Raw genomic sequence first — 27,104 nt, forward strand, 5'->3', positions numbered from 1 at the left:
TAGTCAAGAAGGAGGGAAGGGGCTGATCCGCAGAGATAAAAGTTGTCCTGCCTGCATTCCACAGAACAGTAAACTCCTGGCAAGCAGTGGAAGTATATTTAGAAGGGAGAGCTGATTAATGCCAGTGAGCAGCAGGATGGGGACAGGATGGACCGGCGATCTGGAGCACGGCAGCGCTCAGCAGAGCAGCATCGCTTGCGAGCGCTCTCCTGCCTGCAGAAATGGGCAGATCCCGTCCCAGGGCCTTTGGCGCAGGTGTGACAGCACCTGGTGAGCTGAGCTTGGTGGGTAAAACCAGGCGTTGCTGTCGGGAGAGCTGTGCTCCAGGGGCGTTTCCCTGCTTTCCTGTGCAAGTTGCTCCAAGAAGAAGCAGCGCACAATGTTTAGCTCCATCGCTGGGTGTTGGGTGGGACAGGGAGCAGTTCTCTCTTGCCTGGGTCTCGCTCATTGGCGATGCAGCGAGCTGAGGCTGCTGTGGAGATGGCCTGAATCAGCCGAGTGGGACAGCCCTGCAGTTTCAGAAGTGCAAGAGCAGCACGGGGAATACTTGAGACATAGTGACTTGCAAAAACTCTTAGTAGAAGAAAACAAACCTTTCATCTTTCTGAAATGAGCCTAACGTATACATTGTTTATGGTGCTGGTCGGGGGGAGACTGAAAGTGCTCTTGTACATACAGAAGGTAATGCAGTCCTGAGTTTTGGATAGGGCTTTGTGTAGTTCCTAAACCTATAATCTCGCCAGCAAAAGGTTGTATGAAGTAAATACCTGTATATAAATATAGGTTTTGGTGAAAAAGAAATATTTTGATGGAAGCGTTATGATGTACAACATCAGTTGATAAAGTAATTGCAGTAGGTGCCTCTGAAGAGATAAGTCAGTTTTCTCATGAAAGAAGTGCAGATGAGCTTGCCAGGAGCATAGTTACGTTCATTGGTACATTATTTTCGCACACCAGGGTTACTTGGAGGTTAAAGCTTGTTTAAGCTGAGAGAGCACATAGATGGATGTCTTGAAATTCTGTGGTTCTTCATATTACTGAAAGAAAAGCACGTAATGGCCAGTTGCTGGATAAGCTTGGAAGTTTTGAAACCGAACTGAAACGTCATTGAAATAATAACATACCAAAACAATGCTTAATGTTTATTTTTATTATGGGCCGCCTTTTCAAAATCACAAATTACCATTGCAGTTTGTACTGTTATGCAGCATATTGTTATGTGTTGATCCATCACATTGAATGGCTGAGGTGCCGTCACTAGTGGAGGAAAACCCCTGAGTGGCTGCTGGAGGTGAAATGTGTCCAGGGAAGGGTCACCCTGTGGGTGTCTGGCTGCTGGGGGTAAAGTGTGTCCAGGGAAGGGTCACCCTGTAGGTGTCTGGCTGCTGCGCTCCCATTGCAAGCTCACCCCAGCCCGCCCGCACGTTCCTCTGCTGGGTGCTGCCCCACCGGAGGGAGAAGTTCTGCTTCTCCAGCCAGCTCCTTTTCCTGCCCCAGCTCACTCTCAGGCACACCCAAATGCCAGCACAGGGAGAGGGTGGGATTGCTCCTTTGAGTGACAGTATCAGTTTACAGGACAGAATAGCGCAGTTCATTTTGTCAGTTTAATGTTTCTCCTAAGTGTCCAGTTTTGGCCGCTGTTGCCTGGAGTGTGCTGCACTGGATGGGTCTTACTGACCTGGTACAGATCTCGTGGTTATAATGAATCTATAAAAACTGCTGCCATTTTTAGGACATGTTCACATTATACATAAACCATCTGGATAACGTGGCTGCTACATTAGTGGTGGGAACCACCTTTTCTCACTAGCAGAACTTAACCTCTATATTTGTTTCTTCTGGTTTTCTCGTCCATTAAAGAACTTTTTACACCATCTGGTTGGTGTGACGTGGTTTATTGCAATTCAGGTGAACACAATATACATACTTTTGCTCTGCTTAAGCAAGGTAATGTCTTAAGACTCTTGACTTGCCTTTGTGAGAAGACAGCTACCATGGTTTGGGCATCAGCCCCCCCCAAGCTGTGCCAGCCTCTCAAAGGATGCCAGACACAGTGCTCAGGTGAATGGCGATGGCTCAGACACTGCAAGGCTGAGTTTCAGCTCAAACCTGCTTTTACCTCTCATTTACCCTCAGGTTTCCAACAGAGAGGCAAAGTAAATAGTGGCGTTTATGTCCTAAATTGCTGTAATAAGATTTTTTGGGGAGCTTGTTTAGCAAAGTCTATAAAGAACTGGAACCATAGAACTGATAATTTAATCCTGTGCTTTTCTCGAATTATCCCATGTTTTTGAGTCGGATGAATCCATGGAATTAAAGAAATGAGAAGATTTAAATCTCTGTGCTGAAATGCTGTTCTTTCCTCACCTTTTCCCCACCTGTAGGCAATCAGCAAATGTCCAGACCTGTGGCTCGTCCCGTACTACACGCTGCTGTAGCTACTGTATGTGCTGTGCACTGACCTGCGGTGTACACAGTGTACACAGCAGCTCACCCGATCGTACACTCCCACCAAAAAGTGCCTTCCCACCCAAAACGCTGGTTTGGAACAGAGAGGTGTAGCACGCAGATGAAGCTTGGAAGTTAATCTGCTCGGGAAGTTCTATTCCAGGTATCAGAGCTGTGCACATCCTCGTGCTTTGGGCAAAGTTTTTATTCAGCAATGAAAAGCGGACTAAAATGCAGTCTTGACTACATTTCAATGTCCTTTTCCTGCTGAAGCTGGCTTTGAACTGTAGGGCCTAAGTGCAGCCTTGGGTCTGAGCTCCAGAAAGCGTGTGTGTCCAGGCCGGCCGAGCAGCCAGCAGAGAGCAGATGGGCGAGAAACCAAGTGTGCGTGCGTTTTTTCCACTTGAATTTGTTCATCCCTCTCTCCAAACACAAGTCCATTGTGTGTCGGCCTCTAATGGACTATGTGAAAGGTGGTTTATGTTCTCAGCGTCTGCTAATTGACCTGGCCAATTCTTATCCGCCGTGGTGGAAAGAGTGGGCTGGTCTTGTACAAAATAGATGGTTGGGCCGGACTTCCAGGTGCTCTCAGGGCTGCACAGACAATAGGTAGGTGCTGATTCCCTGCAAAGAGGGGAAGAGATACCTGATGGTGACCTCTCTCTTGATTGGAGGAGAAAAAGATTTGTTGAATTAGGTATCAAAAAAATGTATTCCTTTTAAGCTTGCTCAGCTACGTCTGGGTAAGCTGAAACTTGATTTGTTTTTTTTTTTTTTTTTAAGGTATTTAGGCAGCTAATGGGCTTTAAGAAGTTGGCCTCTGAAATGAGTCTTATGTAACATGATGGGAATCCTTGGCTGAATCCCAACCAGTCGGGTCTGTGGAAGCCCACAGACAAAGACTGGGTGCACAGAAGTGGTACCTGCCATGGTTTGGAGAGGTGGCAAATGCACCCTAAAGCCAGCAGTGTGGCTCCAGCTGCAGAAGGCAAGGTTGGTCCTGCACTCAGAATTCACACCAAATCTGCAGGAGGCTGGATTATTTTCTCCCGAATATGGCAGAGCACAGAATTTCAAGGACCCCATGTCCCTGATTGGAGTAGACATTGAGGAGGCTGGCTATGTTGTGTGGGTCACTTGTCCTGTCCCCTCCTCTCCATGTTGTACTGGCATCTCTAACTCTATTTTCTGCGCTCCTTTCTGTGGGCAGCTTACCCCATTTGAGTATTGGATCTACCGTGGCCTGGTCCCAAAATCAAACCCTCTCTTTCTGGGTGGAACAATGTGTGCTTTCCTGTTACAGCTCATGCTGCTTTCCCTTTGTGCTCTCTGTCAGCGGACACTTGTGCTTAAATTTACTACGGAGAATTCCTTCGCAGGTCAAGTAATTTTTTAGTCTGTGTCTTTCCCTGCGATACACCCGGTGCTTTAGCATGTGTCAGGCTGTGCACCCGATTCTGCACCCCGCTTGGGGTGTTTGGGTACGAGCTGTGTGTGCCTGTCCGCAGGCTGAGCCCCATGGCACATCCAGTCAGATACAGAGGATGCAGTTAAGGTTCCAGAAACCGTACTGAGCACGAACATTGAGCCAGCAGATGATAAGTGTGGAAAAGCATAATGCTCTTCCCTCACGGAAGTTTAATTTGGGCCTTTTTTTGAAAAACAAAAGCAATAAGCAAAAGCCACAAAACAAAATAAACCAGACAAAAAAAACCCCAACCAAATAAAAACTCCATGCATGTCATCCAGTGAAACTGACATTTCTTGTCCTAGAGAACTGCACAATTCCCAATAATGCGTAAGATACTCCTTTCCCCCTTGCCCCTCCCTATTTTTGGAAGGAGAGGGTTATTTGGGGACTTCAGAGTTCTGTGTTTTGGGATGGAAACTGAAACACATACTGAGCTATGTACCCGTCCTGCTAGAAGAGTACAGTGACAGGACTTGCCGAAGGGTGTCAAGTGGCTAATATCCTTGTTTAATTCTAGTTTACGTTACACATTTTTTTTCTATACAAATTGGCATAATTGAGTGTGTAGTACCTGGAGATCGGTGTAGCTGATACAGAACAGGTGTGCACTTGGATGTATGTACATGGGGTCATCTGGTGCAATGCTTCTAATCTAAAAACTACTAACTCTAGTTACAGGCTACATGCCCTGTGTTAAGAAAGCCTATATTAGGTTCTACCTTATAGCAAGACAGCAGAAGATTTGAGAAACAGTCAAAGACTACATCTGAATATGGTAAAACATCTCCACAAGGTTGGAGAACTGCTTGAGAGTCCTCTCCTCCCAACTGCCACCTTGAGATTAATGCCTAGCAAATTTATCTGCTTTTCTTTCATTGATGTTTCAATTTAGGTAACTAAATGAAGATACAAGGTGCTAAGTAAGGCGCCTGCCTGGTGCGTAATTGCTGCCAGAACTCGGCAGCTCCTGCTGAAGTCGGGAGTACTGTCAGTGTTTACAAATACCGGCTGCGCAGACACTGTGTGTCTTACATACCACATTCGCTGGCATTTACAAAACATAAAGGTAGCAAACCCTTTAATTCCCCCAAGAAAGCTGACTTAATCCCGATTGGTAAATGTTGTTGTGTTGACTGCTGAAATGAGCAGCATGGGTGGAGCAAATAACTCCTGCGAGGGAAATTTAGGAGCTTGGCATGTGTGTTTGGCCAGAAGCAGTTACTGGGTTTAGGTGCTAAGAGGTGTTTGAAATAAACTGTCAGGTGTCTTGGTTCCCACTGCCTGACTTCCCATCCTCACGTGGCAAGTAGGTCCAAACTTACGGCTTTCCTTCCGTTGCCAGACAAGCTCAGGACACTGCATTTAAGTAACCTGGGTTGAGTTTTGCGGGGAAGAAATAAGAAGAGAAGGAAAGAGGGAAAGCTTTGAAAAGCTGTTCCATAACTTACCATCCCCAAATGGATCATTTTCAGATTGTGCTTGACTGCACCCTGTTTGGCACAGAGACAACCAGCTTTGTACTGTTCAATGGAAAGGGAAATAGAACGGAAATTAAATTATAAACAAGGCACTATCTGTGCTGTGGCAAGCTAAATCTAAACTTTTGAGGCAGGACTGTCAGATATCTGCAACTCTCCACTGTCCCGTGATGCCAGATTTTGTCGCTGCTTGCTTGAGAGGGAAATACTACATAAGTGTTGCTGAGCTTTTAATTCATACAAAAGTAAGAGTACCCGTTGTAGTCTTGGAAGAGACCATCTTTAATTACAGTCAGTGCATTTAATCCTTCTAAATTTGTTTATATATACACTTCACTCTGTCTTTTCTACCCACCTCTAATTACAAGGTTCCAATGACGGAGTTGGAGACATACAGCAAGACATTTGGGGACGTGTATTTGTAATTACTTCAGGGTGATTTCTTCTTTTCCTTTGGTGATCTCACTTGGGGCCTGAACCAGCCTCTGTTTGGCTGCAACAAGCACCCTGATGTTGTCCCAGGGCACCCCAGCTGTGTCACTGGAGGCCATCTCCACTTTCTGCAGAGGTAAAAGTCAGCAGCACCCACCACCTCCTCTCCCCCAAAAGCCATATAACTTCTCTCATGCATGCTCAAGCTGCCACCATTAGCTACTCCTGGCCATGAAGCTTTGGTAGGTACAGGTGCTGAGGAAGTATTAGCAAAAGCAAAAATGGAACTAAGATCCCTTTCTGATACTTGATTTCCCAATCACAGCTTAAAACTTCCTACCTCTGAGAACGAGAACGTGCTGAAGTGGAGATATAGTTACCTTAGCTCTGATTAGGTTTTCGAACTGCAGTGTGAATTGCTCTTGTTTCATTTGGTGCCTCATACACGTGGGAACATGGAGTCCCTACAGCATTTGTCAGGCTTGTTAAATTGGACGCTTGGTATTTACTTGGCATTTGGATATAGAGGCACAATATACAATAAAACCACAGCCACAGGTATCCAATATTGCAGATATTAATGCCTCACACTCTTAATTTAACTTGATGCAGGAAAAGGCTGTTTAACTCCAGTTGTCTGCCATCCCAAGGCCTCACGCTCAGTGTGTGACTGCAATGCATGGTTTTGATTTAGTTAGAATAATTCAGCTTGACTTGCCGCTCCTTTAATTTGGCATCATACAGTGGTGTAAAAAAAAACCCAAAACCTTGAACACATTTCTCCCCTCATTTGACATATGTATAAAATAACTAGGTCTACAGGGAGGTTTAAAAATAGGCAGAAAAAGCTGGCTAGGCCTCGTACTGTGCTCTCTTCACTTAGTGCTGTGCAACAGCTCAACTTCTCTAGGCTTCTCTAACCATTGTAGTCACCCCGCTCTTTTTTTTTTTAAAGATCCTTCCTGTTGGCAGCTATCCTGAGACACGATGTTCTTGCTTAGCATTTTGATGTGGGGAAACAGTCTGATAATTAAAGCCGGTTTCAAGCCCTGAGCTGATTTGTAGGCAGGGACTTGCTCTGGGGTGTTGTCAGTCGATAAATGCGGAGCCGGTGCGTGCAGAGCTCTGCTGCACCTTGTGCCGCACACACCGTGTCAGGGGAGCGTGTGCGCTCCCCGGAGCCACGCACGGGGGACACTGACTGCATCCCCTTCAGCCACCTTTTGGTAAATGGCTAATTTGTGGAAAATTGCAGTTATCATCTTGTTTACTTCTGCCTGTAAACCCGGTGCAAACCCGTTGTTGTTACGCAGCTTATCCATGTTTTAACAAGTGTAATTGTCTTTGACCTGTGCTCTGCAATCTTCAACAAATTGCTTACGAGAGTATCGTGAAAGGTAACAACTGAAAACGCAGCTATTGCAGAGCGATGCCGTGGGTTTGCATTTGCTGTGTGGTTTGCTGTGTGGTGTCGATGTTCCACCACCGCCCAGGACCAAAGCAGCACTGCGCTCGTGTAAATGGTGGCGAGTCCTAATCCACCCTTGTGGTTTCAGTGGGAGCATGTGTAAATATGTCTGTATCTTCAATCTACGTAACTTCAAGTGGGAATTAAAGCTTCTTGATGCCAGAATGGCGTGATCTTGCAACGGCACTTGCCTTATCTAATTGGGTCTGTCACTATTCTGAGGTAACAGACAAACTGAAGATCTTCATTCTCCTTGCAGTGTAATGTAAGAAACTTGAGTGCCAGTAAGACAGATGGGTTTGAAAGGTCTAATTTAGGAGGACTACTAAATTGCAATGTGTGCATTTTCATGTGTGAAATGAATGGGTGGAAGGCTGGATGAATGAAGTATTTAAGAAGTTTGTTAAAAGCATGGCTCATTATTTTTTGGTGGACTCTGTTTTCGAGTGTGTGCAGCGGTACCTCCATCACTCATATATCTCCTCCCAAAGTGCTGTGCCTGTATTAAATAGCTTCTGTGTGATGCTGAGCTCCTGCTACTGAGTGATGCCTCTTTTGCTACTGCTTAAAAGCATTTGAGAGGTAAATGTTAAAAGATAATGAGTAGATATCAGGGCTAAAAATAGAAGACACCTGAAACAGAAATGCCTTTTCTATAGGTGTAATAATTGTTCATATTTGTCTGACTTTGACAGTGAAGGTTTAAAATATAGAAAACTGCTCTTTACAGGTGAGCAAAATCTGAAGGCTGCAATGATAACATATAGGTTGGATTCTCCTTTTATTTTCGGAGCAAAATAAATCCATACAAGGGCAAAAACTTACTGCAGGGGATTTCAGCTGTTTGTATAATGCTTGATTTCTGTTGCCTCACATTCTTGCAAGGTTAGAGATGTTATTGCCTCTGGTCAAAGGACAGAGAATCCTGTACATGTAAGTTTGAGATGGTCACCATCCAGGAAAGACAAATGGTATCCAGCTGCCATTTGTTTGTTTGTGATGCTTTTGGGGATCCTTGTATAGCTTATAAATTCTTACTGACATCTCCTGTGAAGCACATCTCAAATTTCTGCATGTTGCTATTACTTCTCTCTCAGACCTGAGACAACGAAGGGCTGTCAGACCTTTCATGGCTGCTCTTCCCATAAGAGCAGCTTAAGAGAGTGGGATGGCTGAAGCCTGAGGAAAGCTGTGAGGACAAGTCTCATGGCAAGGAGGAGTCTGGAAAAAACAAGGAGAGGAGATAAGGATGGTCAGATGATAGTCTGGCAGCTGTTAATACTGCACAGCCTGAGGCTGCAGTTAAAACCCATTCCAGTCAGATGCTGGTGTCCCACCTGCCCGAGTCCTCACTGAAACTGTTCTGCCTTACCTTGCACAGGTGCTCTGAGTGCCACCAGCCCAGGAGAGAAACCAACCACTGTGTTTGGGTTTTGTCACCTTGCTGGGTTGGTCTGCAGGCAGTTTGGGCTTGTGGATGAGCATGGGGTGGGGTGGCCTGTGTCACACCTCGAGTGCTGCTCTGACAGCTCGTGCTCACTCTCTGCAACAGGAGGAGAACTTGAGCAGGAGAAGGCTGAGGAACAATAGAGCAACAGGCACTAGCTGTGCCACAAAGCTTTTTATTTCTTTTGCTGGTTGAAGTTAAATGGAACTCAGGACCCTCATCAGTGTCTGTCTGCTGTCGGGTGTGCTCCTGATGGGACGGCACGTGGGTTCACAGAATCACAGAATGTCAGGGATTGGAAGGGACCTCGAAAGATCTTCCAGTCCAATCCCCCTGCTGGAGCAGGAACACCCAGATGAGGTTACACAGGAAGGTGTCCAGGCGGGTTTGAATGTCTGCAGAGAAGGAGACTCCACAACCCCCCTGGGCAGCGTGTTCCAGTGTCTGTCACCCTCACTGTAAAGAAGTTTCTTCTCAAATTTAAGTGGAACCTCCTGTGTTCCAGTTTGTACCTGTGTGTTGTCCTGCCAGCCACCGGCTGCTGAGGCTCCAGTTGGGTCTCTTGCTCTGCTGTTGCCCAGGTTGCTTTACAGGGTCATTCCAGCCCAAAGTGAGCCCTGAGAGCTGCTGCTGTTTGCCCATCTCAGCTGCTGCCCCAGCTTATGGCAGCACATGGGCCACCACAGCTCACCCTCTGGTAGGAACCGCAGCACAAGGAGCACTGAAGTTGGTCTGTAGGCATTTTGAGAGATGAAGAATCATTGATGTATCCCGATGTAGGACAGGCAGCAGTCACTACACTCGGCAGGGAGCTACCAAAGGGACAGGGAAAGGAGGGAGAGGGGCAGAGGGCAACATGGGCAGCAGGGTCTGCCAGACAGCCCTTCTTTTGGGAACCAGCAGCTTCCTCTGCTCAGACCAGCCAGAGTTCACCTGTCCCTGGCCTGTGTCCCAGCGAGCTGTCCGTGTGCTGCTGCCAAGAGGCTTCGCTGGCCAAAAATGCACACATTTGTGGCACTGCTGATACTTCCCTTGTGTTTGCTGAAAGGTGTAGGAATAAGTTCTGGTTTCGTGCATATGTTCCAAAATGTGAACAAGCCGCAACTTTTGGAAGGCAAAAAGGCCAAGTCAAAGTGTGGAGTCTTGGCTCAGCAACTGGGCTGAAGTGGCAGTAAGTGAAAGTAAATAGAATGCGCTGTGAATGCAGCAGTGTGCATTTATATATAGCGAAACAGAGAACTTAAGTATTTTTCAGAGTGGTAAAATGCACAAAACATTGAAAGGGTAAAATGTATAACAGGCGGCAGAGGTTTTCTTCTGTCTTCCTTAGTGTTAGGAGCAGCACCAGGCATTTCTGAACAGTGTTCACAGGAAGACTTGAAGATGACTAAGTTCATAGCAGCATCGAGTCTTTGAAAACTAGTGATGGTGAGATACCGTTGGAGCCATTGCGTCTGTAGGCAGTTGATGTCTTGTGTTTGGACACTTCAGAGGTACCCCAAGACACCAGATAAAGCTGTCTAAAGCTATCCAGCTGGTTTCAATTTAGCAAAACACATGCACAAAAATTATCAGCACACTGCAAATGCATATAGAGGATGAAACTCTAGTTAATACTGGAGTAAATAAAGCAGGCAGGTGCACTGATTGTAGGGCTGTTGCGTTTAGTTCACTAACAATTAGTGCAGTTAGGCACTTGCAGCTTTTTCTGCCTGTCAGTTGTCACGGTGCTTTCCCAGGCTTTGCTGCCGAGTTTAGCTGCAGAGGCCTCTGAGATATTAGACACAGGCAAAAAATGCCATGTGGAACAAACCCTGGATGAACCTTGAACTGCAGCACATACTTCAGCATTTTGTTCTTAATATGCAAAAACCAATGGTATCTATTGCAGAACACTGGTGTTTGGCTGATATTTTCTTGGATAATAGAAAACCAAGAGGTTTGCTGTAAGGGCGCTACTGAATTTTCTGGTTTTGACTCTGAAGCACTCAGCTGTGATAAAGCATTTCACACATCTCGTAGCAATCGGCACACCGGGTGCCTTGCTATGGTACAGTGCTTTAATACTAAGAGGTTTTCTTTCCTTTTCACTAAAGCAAATTTGTTGCGTAGTTGGAATAGATTGTGCAGTTTGAGTATGAGCTAGAGCCTCTTCTGGAAAAAGTGGTATTTGACGTTTCCTTTGTAGAGTAGGAAGTATTGAAAGTGTTTCTGACTGAAATAAATAGGGAAGAGACAGGATTTTATACTTCAGTGGAGGGTTGTTCTCTACCACTGTATTTAATATTTTGCTGAACATATTCTAAAATCTGTCTGGACCATTAATAAATAGGTTTCTTTAGAACCATTTTTATATGATTGAATTTCTGCAGTTTCTTCAGATGGAAGTTTATATATAATCTCTTTAAATGCCTTTGTAAACAAATGTGTTTTAATTAGTACAGGGTCATCTTTGCTAGCTTATAAAAAGTATTGCAGAGCTGTAAATATATCCCTCCTGACACTTACTTCAGAAAAGTGTTAGCTTAAGGAGGAGTGAGGCAAGTGTGCTTCAGTACCAGCTCTACTAAGCAGAGTGGGGTATATCATTACGTGTTTACCAACATTATCTGTATTGCCATGATATCCAGGAATATACAAAATAATAAGAGCACATTTAATTGTCAGTACTGTTAAAGCCATTTGCAGCAAAATTCTGTCATCACTCAGGAGCGTGACTGTGCACAAGATAAAAAGAGCTGCAGCTCTTAAGAGATGTAGACTTGCTGTGTCGAGCAAGGGTTGATGCTGGAAGCAGGAGGCAGGCAGAGCTCCTCTCTCTGGTTTTACCTTGGTGGCAGGTGAATCCTGAAGTCAAAATGGGGAAGTTTTCTTAAAAACTTTGAAATAATTATAGGTTTGTGAGTATATCTTGACCAGTGCATGCCAGAAAGGATCCTGAGCTGCTGCATTTGCTGATTCGCTTTATCTAAAACTTGAGTGCTCCCTGTACGCAGGTATTTGCATTTCATAAATAAACCTGTGAAGAGCCTTCCTGTAAAAACACAATTGTCTCACAATTGCAGTTAGCTCACTTCTGTGTTTTTTGCAGGATTTCATGTCTGGTAGAGAGATAAAATCACCTTTCTTCAGGGAGAAAACAACCATTAGTTCAGCGCAGGGGTCTCTGGCCCAGACCACTGGGGTTCACAATGTACCTGGAGAACATTTGACTGCAGAAGTGATTTTTTTATGCAGAGATTCTTCTCTGACTTTACCCTATGTACGTTATTAAGTCAGATTACACAGTCATTATGTAACAATGAAATATTTAGTCACTGCTCTATATTTAAACCTTTGTGTATTAACTTCATCGCACAGCACCAGGACCAGGATAGTGTTGAATGTAGAAAAAAAATGTGAAGCATGAGAGAAGGAATCTGAAATGTTTTGGTAATTCTGTCCAATTGGTAATAATATAGCTTCTTTTAGATTAACTTCAAATAGGTTTATATTCCTTGGAGTGGGGGTTTTGTTTGTATTGAATTGGTACTAAATTTGCCCGTGATAAAGTCTGAGGGTGGTTTTAGATTGAAATGGTTAATGTACAAAAATGTCTATTTTTTAATTTTTGCATCTATGTCAAATGTATCTGTTGTTCCCATAGTGCGGCTTATAATGATGGCATTTTCAGTGTCATTTGTGTGTTTGATCTATAGTGTCCTTTTCTTTTCAGAACATCACCAAGCAAGTATATTTAGCAATCGATTTGAGAATTTGTCAACCTCCTGTACACAGAGCTAGTTTAGTAGACTAAATTTGGGACATCTGAAATACAGATACATGTTCAGCCCCGCAAGCTTTTTTAGCATTAAAGCATCTTGCAGAAAGCAAAGTGAGGACCTTCTTGTGAGGCAAGCAGCATTTCATGCCCACACGTGCTTCAGTGATGCACCGTGGGGTGAGAGGTACTCTGTTTCCCCGAAAATAAGACAGGGTCTTATATTAATTTTCACTCCAAAAGATGCGTTTGGGCTTATTTTCAGGGGATCTCTTATTTTTTCTATGAACAACAATCTACATTTATCCTTGAACAAAAAATCAACATTTATTCAAGTACAGCCATGTCATCAAATTCTGGAACATCATCATCACTCTCCAAACCCTGAATTCCATCACGAATTTCTTGTGACTCTGTTTCCTTTAGGATCATTGGCCCCAGTTTCTCATGTCCAGCAATAGCTTTTCCTAAAACTAAGACCTCTTGTCCATGTAGCCAGCTCACAGTGCACTGGCAACACAACTGTCAGTTCTCTGTCACGTGTCTGCTTTTCTGGTGAAGGGTCTGTCTGTCCTGCTGCATTCTGTTGCCAATTAATTTTACCTTTTTACATGCATAGCTGCCTGGATGCTATTTAAATTGACTTTTTAAATGAACTGCAGCTAGGGCTCATTTTTGGAGTGGGACTTATATTTTGAGCATCCTCAAAAATCCTGAAGAATCATGCTAGGGCTTATTTTCAGGGTAGGTCTTATTTTTGGGGAAACAGGGTACGTCAGGCTGTGGGTGTTGAAGCAACAACACCCTGTCTAACCCGCCAACTTCTGCTGGAGCCAGCACGAAGGGAAATCAGAGCATACAGTATGGGAATATGGACACGTGGTGGGTGTTTCTCCATTTCCCGGCCTCCCAGATCCTTGCCGCCCATCAGCTGGAGCTGCTGCAGCTCTGAGATGCCTCCCAGTATGGCCAAGACAGCTGCATGTCTTGACTGGGCAATCTGCTCGTAGGAGTAAGTGTGTGTGGAGCAGCGTTGTTGTGGGACTGCCCAGGAGATGACACACTCTGCTGACAGAGTTGCTCCTTGTACAGCCAGGCTGAGAATGGGTATGTGTGAGAGTCGTTCTTCTAATTTGGGGAGGCTGTGGGCTGGGACCTTGAGGATGTGTGAGGTGAATGCTGTCAGAAACTTGACGTCTCTCTGAGTTTTTTGCTCTTGCCCACGATTGTTGAGGAACAGATGAGCACAGCCCTTCCCAGCCTTTCTGCAGGTGATCTCTAGCAGTCAGCAGCACAACGACAAGAGCAGGTTCTCCTTCCCTTCTACTGTGCCCTGGTGAGACCACACCTGGAATATTGTGTCCAGTTCTGGGCCCCTCAGTTCCAGCAGGACAGGGAACTGCTCGAGAGAGTCCAGCGCAGGGCAACAAAGATGATTAAGGGAGTGGAGCATCTCCCTTATGAGGAAAGGCTGAGGGAGCTGGGGCTCTTGAGCTTGGAGGAGACTGAGGGGTGACCTCATTAATATTTATAAATACATAAAGGGTGAGTGTCATGAGGATGGAGCCAGGCTCTTCTTGGTGACAACCAATGGTAGGACAAGGGGCAGTGGGTACAAACTGGAACACAGGAGGTTCCATTTAAATTTGAGAAGAAACTTCTTCACGGTGAGGGTGACAGACACTGGAACAGGCTGCCCAGGGAGGTTGTGGAGTCTCCTTCTCTGGAGACATTCAAAACCCACCTGGACACCTTCCTGTGTAACCTCATCTGGGTGTTCCTGCTCCGGCAGGGGGATTGGACTGGATGAGCTTTTGAGGTCCCTTCCAGTCCCTGACATCCTGTGATTCTTTGGCTGCAGCTCCAAGCAGACGCCTCCCCTGCGCTACCTACCTGCCATAAAGGCACAGGGGGCTGTCGGCAGATTTGTCTCCGTGGGTTGCCCAGCCCAGGTGGGACTGACATGCACATGACTCAGTGTGACACTGTAAACTCTCACGGGTGTCTGTGGCCATTGAATTTCGCCAAGGCCTGGCTAAGATACGTCCCACTGAGGACTAAGCAGCTTGGTTTGGGTGCTCACCTGCTGAAGGAAGGCTTTGCCTTTCCAGCTGTCTTTGCGCAAATCGGTGGCTTAAACGATGGATGTCGTTCCCTCCCACAAACAAGGTCTGTAGATTTATACTTGTATGGCTTAGCAAACACACCTTCACTGCTACCAAAAGTCTGTGCAACTGCCGCCCGAACAGCAGTCTGCAGTCTGAGTAGCTGCAGGCCATTGCTGTCTGATGTACTGCGCCTAGAAAAGCCCTGGGGAGACCCTGGGGAAGGGCTGACGGTGAATTGGGTCACCCCGCAAACCTGCCAGCACTGGATCCATCAGACTGGCACAGGTTTAAATCATGCAATTTGGGGTCTTTTTGCTGTTCTGTGAATGGGGGCCATCTTGTGAGTCAAATGCTATGGCTTTACAAGCAACCTCCGATTTAAATGCCTATAGAAATGTTGGTTGGAGGGACCTGTGGATGGTGATGCCTTTTTCTGGGTACATCTTGAAAAACCTCGAGGCACTTTGGTAACCTTTCTGCCAACCTGTTCTGATTGTGCACCACCGCGCTAGTAAAGAATTAGTTTCCTAATGTCCAGCCTGAGCCTCTCAATTCAGAATCATTGCCTTTTGTTGTATTATTTGGCCCTACTGGGGAATATTGTGTTCCTGTTGCAACCACCCATCAAGTAGCTGTAGGAATTTCTTGGAATGGTTGCAGTTTCCTTAGAATGAAGATTATCCAGTGTGAACAATAGGCTTTTTTGTTTCTTTTTTTTTCTTTGCATCTTAGTATTCCATTTCTTGGTGTGCTAAAATGGATTTGTGTCTGGGATTTTATACATATGGGGAAGCTTATAAACCATTATCTAATAGACTCATTTAGCACAAGTTTGAAATTGGTTAGAGTCAAAGATCTTAATTTACTTTTGCAACCGTTTATGTGGAAGTGGTGAAGCAGAGCTCATCAGGCCAGCGTTGCTGCTGCCTTTTCATAGCCAAGCACTGGGGCACACTGGAGTCTCTGAGGAGCAGAGGCAGTGAGCAATCTTCAGCTGAACTTGTGGGAGATGTCCCCCTACCATGGGGCCATTCCTGACAACACTGTTTCTGCTTTGTGCCTCCAAGTTGTGGGGCTCCAGGGTTCCTGTTGTCACCAGTTCTGAAATACCCACCTGTATTGCCCATCACAGCTTTCACAGATTCAAAATCATTTCAATGGATTTCCAGCTGGTACCTGTTACTTGTCAGCAAGTTACATTCTTCTGAATGTGAACATGATGAACCATCCGACCACTCCTGGCTGTGGTCACTGCTGTGGAACGCTGACCAAGCCTGTGGGCTTAGTAATTCATTTCTGTTAAGCATTGCAACAACTATAATGCAGATTTACAGGACCATGTTGTGAGCTCACTTATGAGGAAACATGAAGTGTTGAACATCTGAAACCCCTTTGTCTTCTGGCAGAAAAGAAAATGTGGTAAATCAGAGACAGGTCACCCATCAGCCTCGCTGACAGAATCACAGAATGTCAGGGATTGGAAGGGACCTCAAAAGCTCATCCAGTCCAATCCCCCTGTGAGAGCAGGAACACCCAGATGAGGTTACACAGGAAGGTGTCCAGGTGGGTTTTGAATGTCTGCAGAGTAGGAGACTCCACAACCCCCCTGGGCAGCCTGTTCCAGTGTCTGTCACCCTCACTGGGAAGAAGTTTCTTCTCATATTTAATTGGAACATCCTCTGTTCCAGTTTGTACCCAGTTTGTACTCTCCATGCATGGGGCCATACCCAATGTGGAGAGCTGCAGGTTTGAGGATTCAGATTTTGGATGGATGGCTTTCTTTAGATGCTTACCTTCAGTAGCAGTGTTGGGGGGGATCTCTCTCTGTATCCTCCCGAGGTGAGAACAGTGCTCCTGTATCACCGGTGTCCAGGCCTGACACCGCGCTCCACGTGGGCGGAGGTGTCACAGCCACGTTTGGAAGCTGGAGCAGAGCGTAATTACCCAGCTTCAACCACATTGATTGTCACCCCATTGCTCTGAGACCAAGCTGCTATTTTGCTTATTTTTTGGGTGGAATTTAAGGCATGAGCTGCAAAACGGCTCCGGCTGCGATTGCCTCTGTGAGTGCCTTTCCCTCCTCCGGCGCTCACACAGCCCAGGGAAGCGAACACTGTCAGGTCCCCGCAGAAAGAGGGAGAAATTAGTGCTGGCACAGCCTGAACGCGGCAGCTTCTCTGCTGCGGAGTTTGAGTCCCTTATTCCTCCTGGTGTGATGTGTTAACATAACATGCCTGAAATGTTTTCTTACATTCTTACAGTTTTTTTTTTTGTCTCAGATGTGCAAAATGAAAAGTGTGGGGATATTTACTCCAGTACCACTGGAATTGTGGTGGGCTGGTTTTCTTCTTTTGTGTTCACATTGACTGTGCTGTTTTCTTATATGAATTAGCCACATGAACATGCCCGTATTTATGTAACAATCTGTGTGCTTATGCTTTAAAATTTTTATTGGTTTTGTAGGTGCTGAGTAAATAAATGAAAGAAAAGATCCCTTTAAAAAGAAAAAAAAATGAAGTTAGAGCAGGTCTTTTAGCAAATGTTTTTATTACATTTAGTGCTATCAATTGTTAGTGCTGAGAATGCCTTAAAGCAATTTTTTTTAATATTTAGCTCTTCTTAATGCTTCTCGTAGGTCAGTTAAAGTATTCTTTTTAACTTCAGTTGTGTTCTTTGTGGCCCTTCTGTAAAGTCCTGCTTTGCCTGGTTGGCAGGTAACATAAAAGAATTAGCGCTTTAGAGACACACAGCTGTGCCCGCTGGATTTTGGTCACGTTTCTGTTATAACAATTCCCCCGTTGATGCTGAGGAAGTGTGTGCACTAAGTCCCTTTTTCCTCCTGTGGTGAGCAGACTTTCCTCAGAGTAACAGAGGCAGATCAGTTGCGAATATAATCTGGTTTCATTAATGTTTTTTAGGATTAATATGAAGTGGATCTCAGATCAACAGTTCCATATATTCCTTATCAGACTTTTAATTACCGCAAGCATATATTGATCATTCCATTTCAGTGTATTTAACTCTCCGTTTACTACTTGGATGCTATTCTTGTCCTCTTCCTTGCCACATCCTCCTTTATCTTGAGTCCCCACTTTCTTGTCAGCTGTCTAAATACAGTTGCATCCAAGTAGCGCTGAGTGACGCAGATGATTGCGTGTGTGTTTAGAGGCCATTTAAAAACCAAAAAATGAATTTAATTTAGTCCCTGAAGCAAGGTTTGGTTTCTATGTAAAACACAAAACGAGCCAGATAGTTGTTCGAGATTACAGACACAGAAATAAAAATCTACCTGATCAGGATTTTCTGTATAAATACCAGTGGTCCCCCATTCTGGTATTTCACCCTTGGAATCTAATTAGATTCCGGTTTAAATTTGCAGCCATGGAGGTGCTCTGTGACCTGATGGGGCTATTTTTGTATATATTTACCCCAGTCTTTGTTGTTGTTGTTTTAATAAATGCATATAGATGGTTATATGTAGACCGTTGTCTTTAAAAACAAACCCCAGGCCTAAGCAAAGAATCTGTCATCAGTTTTCTCCTGAGAATCACATTTTCACCAATCTTCTTTTTTTCCCTTAGTGACTTGAAGAAAGAATTCACAATTTTATAGAAATGCTTGAGTTCCTCCCTAATATGTCACTGATTTATAGGCAGCCAGAACTAAGCATGTGAGTGTGTGTAGTCATTACAGTACTGTATTTTAATTAGGTTTTATTTTGCTTTGCGTTTTTTCCCCATTAATTCTCAAGCTGTTTTCACATCACACTAATCACTCCGATTATACGTGTGTAATTTGTCATTTGGTTTATGTTAAACCCTCTCCAGCTGCATTTCAAACACTGATGCTGAATCCTGTTTCTGAACTGATTGTTCAAAAGAAAGTTCCCTCTTGACCAGAAGCCTTAAATTTCCTGCAAAATTTGTTTCCTTCATGCAGCATCGAGCAGATTTGAAAAAGATGTTGATTCCTCTCACCCTTGTGATCCACTTCACTTATTACCACGGCTTTGTGGCGGCTGTTCTGTGCTCGGTCACGGTTTTGTTCGGTTGGTAACTGGCAGAAGGGAAGATACGAGAGATGTTGCTCATGTCGGCGCTTCGCATCTGTTTCCATCTCATTGCAAAACTGAAAGGTGTATGGATTCCTGTTGAAGAATTGTGCATTAAAGCCAGGAGAGGTTTTATTTTTGGATTTAAGTGTAGAAAAACACTTGCGCACTGTTCTCATGGACTGTTGTATCGCCGGCTTCTTCATCAAAGACACACAAAGTTTGGAAACGAAGTATCTGTAGAAATACCACTTTTGTTTATCCTCATTTTACTGATGGATTTAATGTCATGAGTACAGGAGGGGTTGTTGAGAGAGGTCGTAGTGATACTTGCAAAGGAGTAGCAGCGAAAGCAGGACACGATGTGGCTGGAAGTGTTTTCTCTGGTGTGTTTCTAACAGAGGTTGTTGGGTCTGGTGCGAGGAGGAAGGTCTCCTTGGGGACAAGGGTCCCATGAGTCAGTAGATGGGAGGAGAAGGGGGATCAAGACCTTCCTCTTGATAAACCGTGTCTGGAGGCAGCTCGGAGCTGTGCGTTAAGCTGGGACTAACCAGCCTGAGCAAACAGCTTCGAAACGTAGGTACGAAACGACTCTCTGAGTCTGCCAAGCGGCGTTACTGCGTTTCAAGTGACCTTTCGGTCTGAAGCTTTGCCAAAGGGAGGGGAAAGGAAGCCACCGTTGAGTCGAGTTCTGCACTGAGATCCTGCAAACAGATGGTGTTTTCATGTAGGATATGCTGTTCGGGTGGAACTTTACTACAACATTCTTCGTTTTTAATAATTTCAGGCGGGCTAAGCTGCGGCTATATTTGGAACAGCTAAAACAGCTTGTGCCTCTCGGGCCGGACAGCACCAGACACACCACTCTAAGTCTGTTGAAAAGAGCTAAGATGCATATCAAGGTAAAAACGTTCATCTGTATTTTTATTTCTTTTAAAGCAGAATCTTTCAGAATTTGTATCCATAGAGAGGAAACCAATTTTCACACAAAATCCATATCCATATGTCTGATCTTCTGGATATTTTGGCCTTTATTGGTTGCAAGGATTTCAGTCACAGTATCGAGGTTTTGTGTTTTTCAATTTGCCTTCCAGTTCCAGATACATAAAATGGTGGTTTTGTGACTTCTGCATAGTTAATAGTGGCTTACATTGTATTTTTTTTTTAAAAAAAGAATATATATGAATCAAATATATTCTTCGACTACTATATTTATTTTTTAAGGACTGAGCAAAGTAGCCTTGTACTGCATTGATCTCAGTGTAAAAACTCAGTGTAAAACTCAGTGTAAAAACTCAGTGATCCATTCACAATCAAAAAAACCCAATGAATTAAAAGTTTTTATAGCTACTAGTAAGTCTTATCCCCATCCCATGTCTAGATGACCAGATCCTGGAGCATTTGAGAATCCTTTAAAAGAAACCAAAAATGAAATGCAGTCTCCTGTTAGTTGCTGCTCCCCTTGCAAGTTTCATGGGTGTAACAAGTTTAAACCAAAAAACAACCCAAAATCTCACCCATGATCCGGCAGCAGTGCAGCTTGTACATTTACACAAGTAATTCAAAATGAATTAAGTCCTCAGGCCTCTTCTCTCCAAAGACACCTTTGCTCCCATTTTCACTGACATAGGTTTCAGGGGATTATATGTAGAAATAAGACAAACAGGTGTTCAAATGTAGAAGTTAAATAACAGGTTTCTGCTGCCGTGTCCTGGACTGTAATTATTCACCTGGTGTTTTTTCAGTGTTATAGGGAAAGAGGTCAAGAAAGGTGTCAGCAGAGGCTGAGCACTGCCAGTAATCTCGGAGTATTTTGGAGAGCAGCCTGCTGTTGTACAGCACTAAGGTTCACTGCAGTTGCAGAAATGAGTGTAATTCATACAAAGAATTAAAGATTAATTTAAGCAAAAACCATTCTTGTGCACAAGTTTACTGAGCTACTTCTTCAGCTCTTGTGAGCACATTTACTCCAGCTGGGCAACCCTTGTTTTTAGCGTTTGAGATTTTGGCCTGCTGTTTATAACTCAGGCTAACATGCGTGAAAGGCACCGCATGTGCTTTTTGTCTTGGGCTGCCCCCCTATCATGGGGCTGCTGCATACAAATTGAAAATATGTTTCTACAAGTGGCAAGTGTGGGAGATTAGCCATGCACTTACCCTCTCAGCTGCTGATTAAAAAAGCCAGGAACAGATTCTTTCCAAGTCCATCGCACGCCGTACCGAGCCCTCGCTCGCTGAAAACTGAAACTGAAGTTTAGTGTTCTTTTGAAGATTTTGAACTGGACCTACCCTAACTGGCTTGCCACTTCATTGCTCCTCTCCCGCAGGTCATGTCACCCCTGCTGCACTGCCAGGCCTGGCTGCCCTTTCTAATAGTCATTAGTTTTGAACTTCTCACACACACACACACCCCCTTATAAATTGAAATTTGCCCTGAAAGACTGGATGCTTTTGAGTCTCCTGGATATGAGTCACTGAGTTCACTCCTAAAATAGTTGTTAGAGTTCGGGATGGCAGCCAGGAAAATACAGGAAAAGGAAATCTGATCAATTGGGGGCATTTGGTTTGTTGTGTACATGCATGTACCAACCCCTTTTCTTATTATAACATTGTGTATCCACATATAATGAGTATCTACGTTGTGTATTGCCTGTTGGGGGGCTTAAGCCGTGGCTGCAGACATTAAACTGAATTCAGCCCATTTCAGTAGTGCCAATTATCTTTTCAAAGAGAAATACTTGCATTGGAGCAGCAAAATCTCTCAAACTGTTTTGCTTGAGGTTTGCTGTGCGCTGTCCCAGCCCGCTCCGAAAAGCAAGCGCAGGTTCATGCAGACGCAGGGAGGAGTCGCCAGCAGCCGCATTCGCTCCCTGCTCATCTCCTAAATCTCAGTGCGGGTGTAAACACAGCTCACGGAGAATTCAGTCTTTCTTTTAAGTGCTTTCATGGCTACAAGCTGTAATTTACTTCAGTAGTTAGATAATTTTTAAAAATAATGTAAGGTGCCTTGTTTTGTGTGTCTTTCCTACTTTTGATCACATGATACTCATAACACTTTCTTCCCAAATTCTATTGTCAATTTTTGAACGGCTGTTGGTGATTTGGAAGAGGGTGCAGTTGGAATCTTAAAAGAGACTATTTGTGTTGCTGCATTTAGACCAACAGTGCAGCACATTTTACTGGGTGTAAAGTGTTCTTTTTATTTCCAAAATTAATGCTTTATTTTATTCAAGCACAGGGGAGAGTTTAGGTAGATGTGTGGAAGGATCCTTTCACAGGCTGTTTGCTAAGAAGTTTTGGATTAATACCAGTGATTTCCTAGGAGGTTATCACAGATTTACCATATTTACTCTGTAGAAGTTCAAGGAAAAAAATCACAATAATAAAGAGAACTGTTTGTAAATTCCTCCTACTATGTATAATTAATACTACTTATTGTTACTGAAGCTTTTTAAATGGTAAAAATGCCCATGGCCTGCACTAGGAGGTGGAGCACTCAGGAGGCTCACGATGGTTCCTTTATGGTGATAAGTGTCTTATTTCACCTGAAGAGCTGTTACATTCTGACTGAAACCTGAGCTGTGCTCTAGTTATCAAAGATAATGCCAGTTTTGCTTGACAAAGCGATTTAACTGTTCCCCACAGCAAGGCAACAATCGTCCTGACTTAGCTGAGGAACCGCTGCAAGTGGCAAAAGAGTCTTTTCGACATTGTTTTTCTTACTCTGTATCCATGCAGCTTATTGTGAAACAAATTCAGTTCTGTCCTAGCCAGCTTATAGTCTACTGACCTCTGTAGAATGGTAAAAAAGTAATTTTTAAAGTTAAATTTAATTTAAAATTAAATGTAAATTGTTTTCAAAGTACTGCTTATAAAAAGATGTTAAGTTACTTATGTTTTAAGCAGAATAAAAACTGTCGGCTTACTGTCTTGTTCTCCCTTTCAGAAATTGGAAGAGCAGGACCGAAAAGCTCTGAACATTAAAGAACAATTACAGCGGGAGCACCGCTACCTCAAGCGCCGACTGGAGCAGCTATCCGTGCAGGGCATGGAGCGGATCCGCACTGACAGCATGGGATCAACAATATCCACTGACTCTGAACAAGGTAACTCAGCGGGGAGCGAAAGGGTCCTAGACAAGCCAGAAATCATTATTTAGAACTAAAACCAAGCTTGCAACAAAAGCCAGACAAAATTGTTCCGTTACGTGATTTGCAGAATAAAAAACTACTGCATCTTTTTCACATGCTTTGAAAAATATCCTTTTGCATCATCAGTTTCGAAGCTATTAATACATGGTGCATTTTTAAAGCTGTTTATACTGCGTGTGTTTTTGCCAGTTTTTTAACACTTGCCATTTAATATTCTGACATTTTTGTGTAATTATTGGTAAGGCTGGCATAATATTTTCTTCTTGGAACTCTTCGTAGTCTTAATTCATTTGTGTGAATAAATGAATTCACACCATTAACTGTGAAATTTTAATACATTTCTGTGTAATGATCACCAAGTGTTCTCTACATTTGGTTCTCGTTGAAGACAGAGCTCTCCAGGCTGCCTGTCACCATTTGCTGTTTTCTCCCATGGAGTTTTCCTGTGCCCGAACCCTGGCCCAGGATGACGCTCCCAGGGCTGGTGGCAGACGGTTGTCAGTCCGGGTGCTGTTACCGGTGGACAGATGGTGACACCACGGCCACCACCGGCCGACACCTGTTGTATAGGTTGGAGTTACCCTGCACGGCGCTGCGGCCTCTGAGCGCCGGGGTTTCTCAGAGGTCACAGAATCACAGTGTCAGGGACTGGAAGGGACCTCGAAAGCTCATCCAGTCCAATCCCCCTGCTGGACCAGGAACACCCGATGAGGTTACACAGGAAGGTGTCCAGGCGGGTTTGAATGTCTCCAGAGTAGGAGACTCCACAACCCCCTGGGCAGCCTGTTCCAGGCTCTGTCACCCTCACAGTAAAGCAGATTCTTCTCCTATTTAATTGGAACCTCCTGTGTTCCAGTTTGTACCCATTGCATCAGTGTCTGGGCATAGGCTGGAACAGTTGCAGGACAGCATTTGGGAGCGATGTCATACAGTATGTTCATGGGGGTGAGCATAGAAGGGATTTTAATTCTTGGGTGGACAAGATGAGCTTTTCCTCAGGAATTACTGTTCCAGGTTTGTTTGGGTTTTTTTTAATTACAAAAAATGAAGTATGATGTAGGTTTCACCTGTTGATTGACACAGGCAATACTGGCCCAGGATTACTTGCTACAGCCTTTCTGAAAACGCACCTTCTGTTTTTTCTTTAGAAGTAGACATTGAAGGAATGGAGTTTACTCCGGGTGAAATGGACAGTATTGGAAGTGCCAGCGATGCTGAAGACCACTACAGTTTGCAAAGCGGTTCGAGTGACGGAGGCTACACACATTCCCGCAGACTGAATGCCAGGCTCTCATAGTGCCTGAGTGACCCGCTCAACTCAGGACCATCTGACTGAAGCACTTATATATGAAAATTCCAGAGGTGTCAACTGCCACTCTTCCGGGAAACCCCAGCCCCAGTACTCTGACATGGAGGTTTCTTACCCACCGTTCCCTGCACTGTAACCACAATATTGGATATTGTAAATCATGGGTTTGCTGCAGAGAACTGTGGTTAGGTACAGTTGTGACTTAAAGCTAGCTTGATGTAGCCATACTGCAAATTAAAGAAAATAAATTACGTCATTCCATTCAAGAAGTATTCAGTTCAAACTGTTGGAAGCATGGCGTAAGGGAGTTTGATAGTTATTTTGATTTTGCAGAAACCATTTTCAAACGTGGACGAGTAAACGGAATCTATGTGTTAGTGAATCAGAGATACAAAAACCTAACCTAAAACTACTTTTTGTGGTATTTTTTTTCATGAAAAAAAGAAAAACCAAACCATTTTGAATACTGCATAGCGGGCTCTAGAGAATAAATTCTTTCAGCAGTTGTTTGGGTGAAGCAGGCAGATAAATGTTCAAATCTCAGATGATCTTTAGAAAAGGTCATATTTACAAGTCACTACTGTACTTCAAAATGGGGGAAAAGCCAGCTCTAATAATGACTTCATGTGGGATGATCTCAACTTTCTTTTGCTTTTTTGTATTCAATATCCAACCAGCAGCAAATCATTCTGTCCATGTTAACGGGAGCAGTAGGAAGCAACACTGCGCCTTCAACCTGTTACCATGGAATGGATGACATTTGAAGCATTTCAGTGGTTTTTTGGGTTGCTTTTTCATTTCTTTGTCTGAAGAATACAGAACTCAAGCGATCCAATTTGTGATAGTTAATCTTTCCTTGCAAGGAAATTAAATCTCTGTTTGCTTGTATTTCTTTTCTTCTATTTACACATGTCAACACATTTTTATGGAAGGCATGGCTTAAAATTACAGTATTCAGCTAGAAGGTAATTAATCTTTTTTTTTTCTTTTGCACACTATAATTGCATTTTCTATTCTTAAAAAAGTGCAAAAAAATGAAAATGTATGCTGTAAAACAGCAAAGTTTATTTAGTACTCATCAAGCTGTTCAGAACATATTTACCCAAATCGTAGCAATACTATGAAGATGTATTTTAATACAACTTCTGCTTAGTGAAGTCATTAGAGCTTGGCTTGCCGGGTAAGAAAAAAATGGACCAGTCTTTGCATTATCTGTTTAAAGAAGGTCTTTTAAAAAAAGAAATAAAAAAGAAAAAAAAAGAAAAAAAAAAAGAAATTTAAAAAAAAAAAAAGAAAAAAGCTATAAACACTTTTAGGGAAGTGATTTTAGCAAGTGTAGTCTATATTTCCTGTAAGAGATTTTGTATTATATTTTCCTAAATGTTCTCATTTACTTGTATAGGGAGGGGAATGGTACAGACCCAGACCAGAGTCTCAGGGACTCTTCACCTTTGTCATATTGTGCCTTGGTGACCATTGATGTTTGCCTCTCCTGTTCATTGTTTAAAGGACAACTAAGCTTTGTTTCGAGAGCCTCTGTTCCAATGGTCAGTTGTCCACCTTCTCGCGGATGAAGCAGAGAGGTGCATTTGTATCTCCACCCTCTCACAACTGAGTCGGGGCGGCTTTAAGTAAAATCGTAACATTAGGTTTTGGCGCGAGGGTGAATTGTCTTTGTATGAGCCCTCCCTCGGGTTCTCCAGCACCCGGATCTCTATTTTGTTAGCTTATAACGTCAGGGTCTCTGTGAGACCAGTGCTCAGTGGCTGGGGAAACACAACCGTACTGTGTAAGGCTATGGGATGTCCAAGTGTGGTGCCATTTTTAGCATTCAGATACAAGACCTCATGACAGACTGACCATGATGATCAAAAACAAAGATTCAGTTGTTCTTTCAACATCTGACATACGTGTCCTCCCTTGGCTCTTTCAACACAGAGTAGAAATATGAATACATTTTGTGGCAGCTTACAGATCCTTGTTTGCACTCTCGCTTACTGCTTGGAACTTGCCAACAAGGAAAACGTATACATTTAATTTACATAACCTAAAGGACGGCCACCCCTTCTTTGGCTCTGGGGAGGGGCCTAAGGTTATAAACTCTGGCAGCTGAATAAGAAAACAATTAACCTTTTCTGTGATGCAGGTTTTGGTATTATGTTCTATACACCTTGCATATTACTAAAATCCTCATTGTTGGGGAAAGCACACAGCAATATACTCATTGTGTGTAGCTGACAAGCAGCAGAAATTACTAGCTCCTTTGGTGCATACGTAACTAATTTCCAAATCATGGAAAACAAAAAAGTAAGAGTTTACTTTAACACACGACTGTTAACAGGAAAAAAAAAGGCTAGTATATTGTTGCTGTTCATTTATTCTATAATGAACACATTCATGAATTGTAAAGTGTTTCCTTTCATGACAAGCAGCTCTTGCACAGAACCTCCTAATGAAAAGAGATTTGAAACTTACAGAAGGAAAACCGAGATTTTAAATTGAACATTATTGTACCTTAGGTCGACCTGAAATTTTCCTTTTAAAGATGAATGTGCTAACTTAATGAGTTCTTCCACGCTGGGTATACATGGCTTTGTAGATCTTATATTTTCAATAAAAATTACTCAAATAATCTTGAGTGGGAATAAAAAGGGTTTATTTGGTTTTACTTTTTCAGTTATTACAGCTGGGGGCCATTATGGTGGTAAAGAGAAACGCCACGGTTCTGCCTGTGTCGCTGTCCCTGCAGTGCAGCCCCATTTCGGGTGGAGTTTTCGGGCTCAGCCCCTTTCCCGCAGCTGGGATGGAACGAGCGCGGTTGAAGGCGATGGCAAAACTGTTCCAAATGCTGGATTTTTGGCTGGCCGCCTGTCCCCAAGCAGTGCCCCGGCCAGCCCACGGTGACAGGCTCTGACCTTCTTTTGGGGACATGGCTCACCTGCTACTGAACAGCCAGTGCAGCGCTACCTGTGGCCAGATCA

General features: G+C 43.8%; 1 protein-coding gene across 2 annotated transcripts in view; it reads left to right on the top strand.

Moving 5' to 3' along the window:
- MXD4 (MAX dimerization protein 4) overlaps positions 1 to 26,709 on the top strand; it is a 40,059-nt gene extending 13,350 nt beyond the window's left edge. For both annotated transcript variants that reach the window (XM_080344191.1, XM_080344192.1), the window contains exons 4-6: positions 19,451 to 19,565; positions 22,610 to 22,769; positions 23,963 to 26,709. In XM_080344191.1, coding sequence (XP_080200317.1) covers positions 19,451 to 19,565; positions 22,610 to 22,769; positions 23,963 to 24,111 — 424 coding nt within the window. In that variant the 3' untranslated portion in view covers positions 24,112 to 26,709. The remainder of the gene's footprint in view (positions 1 to 19,450; positions 19,566 to 22,609; positions 22,770 to 23,962) is intronic.
- The last annotated feature ends 395 nt before the right edge of the window (positions 26,710 to 27,104 follow it).

Source organism: Nesoenas mayeri, assembly GCF_963082525.1.
Source record: "Nesoenas mayeri genome assembly, chromosome: 4".
NCBI classification, from domain to species: Eukaryota; Metazoa; Chordata; class Aves; order Columbiformes; family Columbidae; genus Nesoenas; species Nesoenas mayeri.